At 42.6% G+C, this 10,517-nt stretch overlaps 1 protein-coding gene across 5 annotated transcripts in view; it reads right to left on the bottom strand.

Annotated features, from left to right (window-relative positions):
* inpp4ab (inositol polyphosphate-4-phosphatase type I Ab) overlaps positions 1-10,517 on the bottom strand; it is a 74,237-nt gene that overhangs the window by 41,981 nt on the left and 21,739 nt on the right. For all 5 annotated transcript variants that reach the window (XM_063211606.1, XM_063211608.1, XM_063211609.1 and 2 more), the window contains exons 2-10: positions 9,153-9,421; positions 8,510-8,554; positions 6,818-6,933; positions 4,985-5,101; positions 3,970-4,049; positions 3,721-3,832; positions 3,225-3,315; positions 2,626-2,773; positions 597-727 (exon numbers count right to left, since the gene is read on the bottom strand). In XM_063211606.1, the coding sequence (XP_063067676.1) occupies positions 597-727; positions 2,626-2,773; positions 3,225-3,315; positions 3,721-3,832; positions 3,970-4,049; positions 4,985-5,101; positions 6,818-6,933; positions 8,510-8,554; positions 9,153-9,234 (922 nt within the window). In that variant the 5' untranslated portion in view covers positions 9,235-9,421. The remainder of the gene's footprint in view (positions 1-596; positions 728-2,625; positions 2,774-3,224; positions 3,316-3,720; positions 3,833-3,969; positions 4,050-4,984; positions 5,102-6,817; positions 6,934-8,509; positions 8,555-9,152; positions 9,422-10,517) is intronic.

Raw genomic sequence — 10,517 nt, 5'->3', positions numbered from 1 at the left:
CGCATGGCATGCATTCTTGGAACGGGGACAAAAATGAGTGGCTCTTATTATTCCAGATGAAGGGGAAAACAAGGCACAGAGTCCGCACAGAGAAACCACTGAAGAAGTTTCAGCACCTTTTTGCAATGCGGCTAAAATATGTAACACTGAATGCAAAAGATGCAAGAATCTGCCCCACTTACTAGCCTACCTAAATACTTGATCTACCTGATGACTACCTCACAGGAAGTTTGGGAAACTGCCACCGCGGCAAACTGCAACTGGTGCAACCAGCAAAGGTTGTTGATAATATCACGGCATATGTTCATGAATAGCTGTTTGGGTTTAATGCTTCCTACTGTACCTTTTGTAGTTGTGTAGATGGTTGACGATATTGTGGCATACGTTTATGATTAGGTGTGCGGATTGGCTTCCTGCTTTTGTAGATGTGTAAGTTGTGTGTAGTTGAGTGTGTCTTGGTAGTTAGGATGATGGTCTGGTACTGGGTGGCTATTTGTGTGTGCATGCGTGTGTGCGTGTGCGTGTGCGTGTGTGTCTGTGTTGACTATATTGTGGCATATGTTTAAGAGTAGGTGTGTGAAATTGCTGCGTCCTACCTTTGTAGTTGTGTAGGTTGTTGAGGTGGTCTTGGTAGGTCAGGATGATGGTCTGGTACTGGGTGACTATTTGCCGTCGAAGGGTCTCCCAGCATGGCGACAGCTCTCCCAACTCTTCAAGCTCAAGCACTCTGTTGGCACACCATGCAAGAGAAGAAATAAATACAACTAGAATGGGCACTCGGTAGAGCGCAAACCTTCGCCTACGCCACTTTTTTTTTTCTGGCCATCTTCAAAGTGTGGGGCATAACATTCTCCAAATTTTGGTGTTAGTTTCATTTAAATCGGACCAGAATATCGTAATATTACATTTTTGGCCCAGTCTTGACCTCTTATTCAATTGAGCATGCACACGTTCTTCTGGCATATAGTGCTTGGCAAAGAAAAACGTGTTTGACCTTTTCGTGACCTTGACCTTTGACCCAATCACTCCCAAAAAGTAATTGATTGTTCCTTGGGTCATGACCAATCATCCCACTAAATGTCATAAAAATCGGCTCAATTTACGTTTTGACCTTTTCGTGACCTTGACCTTTGACCCAATCACTCCCAAAAAGTAATTGATTGTTCCTTGGGTCATGACCAATCATCCCACTAAATTTCATAAAAATCGGCTCAATTTACGTTTTTAACCTTTTCGTGACCTTGACCTTTGACCTTTGACCCAATCACTCCCAAAAACTAATCAATTGTTCCTTGGGTCATGACCAATCATCCCACTAAATTTCATAAAAATCGGCTCAGTTCTGTCTGAGTTATACGAAGTACAAACAAACATTTTGACCTTGACCTCTGACCTTTGACCCAATCACTCCCAAAAACTAATCGATTCTTCCTTGGGTCATGACCAATCATCCCACAAAATTTCATAAAAATCGGCTCAGTTTTGACTGAGTTAGACGAAGTACAAACAAACAAACAGACAGACAAACAAACAAACAGACATATTCACAAATAAATACACGGCGGGCAAAACATAACCTTCGGGCGAAGATAATAAGATTCAAATGAATGCTTATAGTACACGACAAGAGAACAGGGGTATCGTGCCAGTAACTCCAGGGGTGAGTTTCTCAAAAGAGAAGTTGTTAGCCTGTTAGCAACTTCGGTAGTTGCCAATGGGAAAATGCATTGAAAACAACAAAGTAGCTAATGTAGTAAGCAACTTTGGTTTTGAGAAATTCACCCCAGTCCTGGTGGGTGTGAGATCCAAGAGTGGTAATCCAAAGCAGCAAGGTGCAAGACATACACACCGAAAGTCAATGCAATTAATATTTTATTCACTTAAAGCGATAAAACTGATAAAAGTGAGTATGGATGTTTATGAGCACATGAATTCTCTGTTTGTGAGGCATAACAGAAAGTTAAAGTTTAGACAAACATCGGGGTATAGTGCTCACTCGTACTATGCCTTTCGCTTCCTCTTTATGATAGGATGATGTCTGACAGCATGTTTACATGACTCATCTGCCTTTGCAATGGAATTCTCTTTTCTGATTGGCTGATGGGGTGACAATTAATTCCGTGAAACTGGTCAAGCGTCTACAGGACGTGTCTAACTTAGACGCACATAGAATCTTTGTTTGGAATGCTGACAATATCTAAGAGATAATGTTGTAGGACTCATGCACATAATCTAGGAAAAATTAAATAATCACAACGTAAGCCTCCCAAACGAAGATTCTATGCGTGTCTAGTCTAAGATAAATGCGTCCGATACTGAAGCATTTATTCTGTTCACTAGATTCTGGTCCAGTTGGTGTGGTTCTTACAACTTTACAGACAGTAATAGATAAAAAACCTACCCTAAAAAAAACAGATAAAGAACCTACCCTAACGGCAGATAAGCGGGATAATGAGGTCGACCGGTTTCACAAAGTTAATGGCTTGGCGGAGGTAACTCCGTCTCTGTGCTGTGCATGTCGCTAGAGTTCTAAGCCCCTGCCTCACCATTAACTTTGTGGAATTGGTCACCTCATCATCCTTACATACAAGGTATTATACTGGTAGTATAACCACTGAGACTCACCTGGCAGTGTCCTCCTCCAGCAGTAGTTTGACGAACTGACGCGGGACGTTGAGCGACAGCCCGCTCTCCGCCATCTGCTCCAGGATGCGCAGGTTGTTGCCGTCCGTGGTGGGGAAGCGGTACATGCGCGACATGGTGCCCCCAAACGCTGACCAAAACATGAGCGCAGACAGACAGTGGTTTATTACTTATTACTTTAATTTACTGAAAAATGATATCTTCTAACATGGCCTACTTATGGAAGACTAAAGACTGACTGAAGACTGTAGACACAATAGTCACGACTAATGTGTTAAGAATCGATTAAATCTCAAATAGTGCTGTACATGATTTTCTTGAAAATTATGTAATTAATTGTGTTTAGTGCGACATCAACCTTTGTTATCATCATGGAGCAAGCCACAAAAATGATTGATGGACGAATACCTTTTTTAGATGTCAGTTATATGACTACAAATCATTGCTTTCACATTAACAAATTTAATGATTAAGATCGATTATGCAATTTAGCATGAGCCAGATATGCGAACTTCCCTTCCCGGACAAAGACAGAAACAAAAAGGGGTCCTACAAAAAAAAAAAAAAAAAAAACTTTGTACCTGATCGCAGGAATGTGTCTTTGCACAATGACGCAGCTTTGACTCTGACCCCCATGGACTCAGTCAGGCTCTCATCCACAGGAAGAACCGTCTATGATCAACACCAAAGAAGAAGAAAACAGAATGATAACGTTACGCTCATGAAACAAAGTTTTCTATAGTATTTACCCATTTCTCAGTGTCTTCAATTTCACTGTATACCTGACTTCATAGTATGCATCTCTATGCATGTGACAATACATTGCATCCTTGGAAAGTGCTTGTACAGTAGTCTGTGTACTTCTATCACCTCCCATCTCTTTTATGCAGTATTTAAGGACATCCAGCCATTTGCAATCTATTTCATTAAACTCTTTATGTAACACACTGAGTAAACCAAGATTATCCCACTATGGCCCTCTGACGTATCTGAGCGTGCATGGCAGCATGACTTCCCTATTATAATAATACCTATTCTAATGGTAAATAATACACACAGAGCGATGGGGGAACTCACCCTGCCGTTTATGGTGTCAGGTAACCGTGACACCGGCGTGCGCTGATCCCGCCGCTCCTCCATCTGCCAGGCCACCAGCGTGATGATGCCCACTTGCTTGTTCTCCGCAGATCTGGCAACAGGCAGGAGGACATGAGTTATAGGGGAGCTACAATGCAAATGCAATGCAAATTCTACTCGTGATTCTGATCAATTGGATGGGTGAGGAAACACTTGGTAATATACAGTAGTTTATGTACAGTATCCTACCTTAGCGTCAGGTGTAATTTGTGGTCCTTGTCTTGTAGGAGTTCCCTAACAGCAAACAGCGCTGAGCCCAATAAGTACATCTACGGGAAAGACGACAGGAGAAAAAATGTGAAAGAAACCAAAAAATGGACAAAACATGAGTTGATTTAGCCATTGTTATCATTTGCTATGTAGAGCCACGCAGAAAGCAATAAGTCCATTCAAACCACAGCGAATTCCAATGTGTACAATGAGTTTTGAGTACTCTTAAAAGGTACACTGTGCAGGAAATGGTCAAAAAAGGCACTGCAACTATGCTGCTCATTGAAACTGTGTTGCCTATTGCCAAATTTGATCTTTTCATGAACGTTGACTAAGTAATAAACTAATATTTTCTAGTATGGCCCAAGTGCAGTCATTTTTGCAGCTAAAAATGGCTATTTCTGGAAATTCAAAATGGCGGACCATGGAGAAGAGCCCCCTTTTCATGTATGAAAAATGCATTTTTTCCAGTCATAATGAATACTTAGAACTTGATGGTGGTGGTAAGTTTTCATGAAAAGGGTAACATTATTGAATGGGTAGCATGAATTCTGGAAATAAACAACTAAACATCTCACACAGTGTCCCTTTAAGCGTCTTTGTGAAGATTCATATTCATCCAGGCTCTATTAGTCAAGTGAGCTACTGTGTGAGGTCAACAACATTCAGTAACATTTTATAATGTCTGATTATAAAGACTTTAAAATAATTAACTACCGGTAATGATGAACAGAACATTACAAATGTTTTCACTTTTACTATTAATTAATGCTTTATAAACTGACATTATTAATAAGTGTTACCCAACATTCTTATTCACCAAGGTAAACAAGCTAAATTGTAAAAAACTGGACTTGTTTTTGAAGCTTTTAAAGTCACTGCCCTTTCCAAAAAGCTTGTTCGGGTTCTGGCTAGCAATGTCAAGCTCTACTTGATTAATAGATCCAAACCGCCACAGTCTGTCACACAGTAACAAAAAATATGGGATTCTCACCGTGCCCTGAGAACGGTCCTTCACATCATACACCGACAGCTTGACCTGTGTCTGCTGATTGATGTGGGAGTCTTGGAAGAAGGCAATGCTGCTCAAAAAGATTGGGTTGTTGGTGCCCTGGAGAGGGAGAGAGAGAAGAAGGAGAGAGAGAGAAGGAGAGAGAGAGAGAGAGGGAGAGAGAGAGAAAGAGAGAGAGAGAGAGAGAGAGAGAGAGAGAAAGAGAGAGAGAAGGAGAGAGAGGGAGAGAGGTAGGGAGAGAGAGAGAGAGAAAGAGAGAGAGAGAGAGAGAAAGGGAGCAGGAGAGAGAGAGGGAGAGAGAGAAGGTGGGAGAGAGAGAGAGAGAGAGAGAGAGAGAGAGAGAGAGAGAGAGAGAGAGAGAGCAAAATCGAGAGAGAAATCTATTCATCAACCATCATGCAAGAGTACTGTGCGTCATGAAATTGTGTGGGTATTTGAAGGATACACATTTCAGCAGAATAGTCATAGAATGACCCATCACTGACATTTTGACAGTAAAAGTCAACACTAGGACATGTGACAAACTACTGAAGGAAGACTAATTGTACTGGCTGCGCAGTATTGTGTCACGTGCGGTCCTCTAGATCAAAGACATCATCTGAGCGGCTGTAAATGATGTCACATGTTCACAGTACTTCCTGCTTATTTTCACTTTCACTGTTAAGATCCATTACAATAGTGTTTCTCAACGGGGGCGGTACAGCCCCCCAGGGGACAATGGGGAGCTCTAGGGGGGCGTTGAGAAGGATACAACTGAGAGGAGCCAGTGCTTAGATGCCATTGGGGGAAATTAGTCCATTCATTTTTTTTAATACTAAGGGGGGCGTTGGCAGGCTGATGATGAAGTCAAGGGGGCATTGGAGGCTTTTGATGAGGCCCAGGGGGGCGTGTATTCAAAAAAGGTTGAGAACCACTGCTTTACAATTATTGACCTGAAGAAAAGCCTTCTTTAACAGCAATCAATTGATTTAAGCATTCATGTGATGAATCCACCTTTATGTTTTAAAAAGGATGGAAAAGTCTAGTAGTCTTTATTGTCTCTTTCTAATATATTGGTAAGATGCCTGCTCTATTTGACTCGCTGGGTATTTCTCAAAACCTAGTGCGCACACTTCCAAGTGTGCTCAGCCTAATTAGTCACGCCCAGTGATTGGATACTCTTTGGTGAAATCTAAAGAGTATCCAATCACTGGGCGTGACTAATTAGGCTGAGCACACTTGGAAGAGTGCACACTAGGTTTTGAGAAATACCCAGCGGGTCAATGATAAACAATGTTGGTGGCATCCTTACAGAGGTTGTCTGTGTGTGCATGTGTGACAATTTTTGGTCTGTGTGATCACCTTTGTCCACCAATAGGTGGACAGATTTTGGTCTAATCTTATGCATTTTAATATAAACGGTTGATGAACTGGCACATTGTTGGAGGCAACACTTTTAAGATGTCCACAGAGGCATCTGAATCAGCACATTTCCCCCCAGTTTTCATTAAAAAAAAAAAATCAGAACACAAAAAATTAGTGCTACATAGTTGATTTGCTTGTGGCTGGCACCACAACACTTAATTTGTCAGGGATCAGTAGATCACTTTTTCCCTGGTAGATCACAGATTGCTTTTGCACACCTCAATTCAAATGGGTGCAATGAAAAGTTATGGTTACAGTAGTGGACAAATATTCCTCACACCATCCATAACACATTACACATTTTTATTGCTTGTATTTTATTGCTTTTTATTGTGACCAATAAAAATGTGAGTGCAATGGATGCTGAGTGGGTATTTGTCAACTACTCAGAGGTCAGTAGTGTCATCTTACCTCAATGATCTCGGTCTGAGCATGTTTGGTCCAGAAGGGCTCAGCAGTGTTGCAGCTCACCGCCACAAAGGTGTTGGGCTTACGGTCCAGAGAGGGCGTCATGAGGTCACTACAGGCTGTAACATACACACACACACACACACACGCACACACGCACACGCACACACACACACACACACACACGCACACACGCACACCACACACACACACACACACACACACACACACACACACACACACACACACACACACACACACACACACACACACACACACACACACACACACACACACACACACACACACACACACACATCTCATTGATATATACAAGGCTCCTCTTTACAGATACAAGCATTGAAGTGTGTCACAGTAAGTACATAAGTAAACAGTACGGCTGATCGATCACAACATGCCATGTGCTATCCATCACATGCACAACACTCTCCAGCCTTCTCCAGATTAATATGCAGCCTAATAGTGGAGATTGAGTTCTATTATTTTCAAAGCCAGTTTGAATTTTACTGCACATTACTGTACGACATGTCACTGTGAAGATTTTTCTTGATGCAGGCCATCTTAGGCAGAAGAGTTTACATGCTAACAACTGGTCAAAGCTGAAAAAAATAGTTCAATTGCCAGCATCTTAACTCTTTCATCCAAAGCCTTTTGAATACACATTGCATGCATTTGCAATAACATGGGCAGCTACGCCGCCTCACATAAAAATGTTCTAAACATTTACATTCACGTCACCACCTTCAGAGACCAGAGCCCTGTTGTGCCTATTATGATCCCTTCTTTTTTCTTCCCACTTTCTCATTTATTGAACAGGTCTTAAATATTTAAAAGTCCCCCAGTGTCTACTATCAGCCAAGCATCAGTAGCTAGACCCCTCAGGCTATTATATGCTTCATGAGGTAAGCAACGAGCAGGCAACTGCTGCGGCTTGATTGCTGTACCGTACGTGTCTACTGGGAGAGAACACACGTATTCATGTGAACTGCCTGTAATCGTCCAAATCTGCGGGAGGTCCGGAGTCAACAAGGCTGCATAGTTAGGCAGCATTTAGTAAGTTGTCGTGTTCAAGATGGGCAATGCTTTACAAAAGAGTTCACATGTTAGCCACGTATACATGGCAGATGGAAGGGAGGGGGAAAGTCACCCTTTATACTAGTCTGGTATACCAGACAAATTGTTATTGTGTGGCAGAGTAGGCCATAGGACTGGAGTTTAGGCCACAAATGATAGTTGGATATGACAGTAAATGGGGCAACAGTTGGCATAAGCATGGATTAAGAAAATGAATACTCCAGGCTCTTCTATTAGATGATTTACCTCTTAACATAACCTGATTTACTCCTGAACCTTCTTTGCAGTATAGGCCTAATGTAAATTCGCTCCATGATGGTGATGTATTCACCTCCAAAATGATCATGAAGGTCATGTGGCATGGTCATACAAAAACTCAACCTCCTTCAATCAAAGAGCTTTGTGCGAAACTCCCTCCCTAAACTTGGACACAGACTGGTGTGACGTTCAGAAGAACAGCATCCAAAGGTCAACCAGGTGGAACAAGGTGGAGGGAGAGGCGTATTATTTTTATATGGTCACAGGTTTGCATATCGCACGCACGCACGCACGCACGCACGCACGCACGCACGCACGCACACTGCATCTTCACACACTCACCCAGGCTGAACTCCAGGACAGGCTCATCAGGGTCAAGACCATTTCCTTAAATAAAAAAAAATATCAAGTTAAAAATACAACATGATACTTAAGAGTATATGGGTAATATAACAGTAAACAAGCAGGTGTAGACATTTTTATATGATGCAAATTCACCGTTGTATTTGTCTTTCCATGGAACATTAGCCACAGAGCAAATACAAATAAGCAGCCAAGCATTTGAAAATGGTAAACATTGGAAAAATAAACTCCAGAAACAAAGCAGGGTACTGTTGAAGGACAAACAGCCATCACTAGAAAGGTTGGGATTGGATCCATTATGTTAATGGAATTAATTGACAGTAGTATTCCAACAATTACAAACAGGTAGTAGCCACTTTTTACAACAAACTCTCAAGAAGACAAATAGCATCAACTGCACACACACATACGTATGCACGTCCACACATACCGTACCATACACACACGCACGCATGCACACACGCTGACCCTCCTGTGTTACCTAGCTAGTACGAGGCCCAGCATCCCAGAAGTGCAGAGAGACAACCAAAAACACAAACACAAACACAAACACAGACAGACAGACAGACAGACAGACAGACAGACAGACAGACAGACAGACAGACAGACACACAGACGTTACCTGCCAGTGCGAGGTCCAGCATCTCTGACGTGCAGACAGACCAGGGCCTCTGCAGGCGATGCCCTCTGCCTCTCTCCGCCATCCTGGCTGGCTGGCTGGCTGGGCACTTTAGGGGGATCCACCACTTATTAGGAGTCCGGACACATCCACACACACATGCACATTCACATGCACACACACACACACACCCCTTTTGTGTGATGCGAGTGACACTGACTGTGGCGAAGGCTCCACGCACGTATTGGGTTGCTCCTTCCTTCCGAAGCTGGCTGTGAGAGAGAGAGAGAGAGAGAGAGAGAGAGAGAGAGAGAGAGAGAGAGAGAGAGAGAGAGAGAGAGAGAGAGAGAGAGAGAGAGAGAGAGAGAGAGAGAGGGGGGATAGGGAGAGGGAGAGGGAGAGGGAGGGGAAGAGAGAGAGAAACAGCATTAGGGAGGATGACAGAAAAAGGAGCTCAACACTCTCGCCGTGTTGTGTCGTGTTAACAAAGTCGGATTACAAGGGTGAAGCCTCGGGGGTAACTTCAAGCCATTTGCATTGGCAAGGTCTCTTCTCAATTCAGACAATTAGCCTACAGTGCAGGGGATGCAAGGATGCCATGGGCTGGTTGACTTGGCAGTAGCCACACAGATCTGTTTCGATTTAGCCAAGCGACAGCCAGAGAGAGACTAGGGAAAATAATCTTTAGTGCATCTTTTTCTGAGGTCCAACTTCAGGGCTTGACACTGGCACCTGCCAACCGGCTGGTAAAAGTTGGCTGTGGCTAGTAATACTTTCCTCGTCACTAGCCAATTTGGCTGGCAGCTTATTCCTTGGTATGACATACGCATCATACTTAGCCTAATTCTGTTGTTTGCCCCTTATGTTTCAATTGCTTGGTTTTAAGTTCAAGAAAAAGCTTATTAACTTGCTTTTATTTGCTTAATAAACTTCCATCATGATAAAGGAAAAAAAACATTATAAAATCTGTGGCTAGTGGAATACCTGAATGGCTAGTGACTCGGGGAAATCACTAGCCACAGTGGCCGATGGTTGAAAAAATTAATGTCAAGCCCTGCCAACTGTCTACATTGAGCGAGTGTGTGCGACCGTGCATACAGTATAGCTTAAAAACTACAGACTCAATTTCCTTTAATTAGGGAGTTACCATACAGTATTTTAATTATCTGTGGAACGCATTTGCCAAAATGGGTATCAATTACGTATGACCATCACACTTGCTGATGTTCTACCCTGAGTATTTAAATGGTTTTACACTCATATGAAAACCCTAATCTTTACTTTGACTTTGATTTTTGTTTGTTTGTTGCCACTTGCTTGTAAATATGAGGTTGATCTGACTCGTTCCGGATGGCATCATGCTTGGCA

Source organism: Engraulis encrasicolus, chromosome 12 (assembly GCF_034702125.1).
Source record: "Engraulis encrasicolus isolate BLACKSEA-1 chromosome 12, IST_EnEncr_1.0, whole genome shotgun sequence".
NCBI classification, from domain to species: domain Eukaryota; kingdom Metazoa; phylum Chordata; class Actinopteri; order Clupeiformes; family Engraulidae; genus Engraulis; species Engraulis encrasicolus.
Note: the sequence above shows the minus strand (reverse complement) of the source record. Positions and strands in the feature narration are given on the sequence as shown.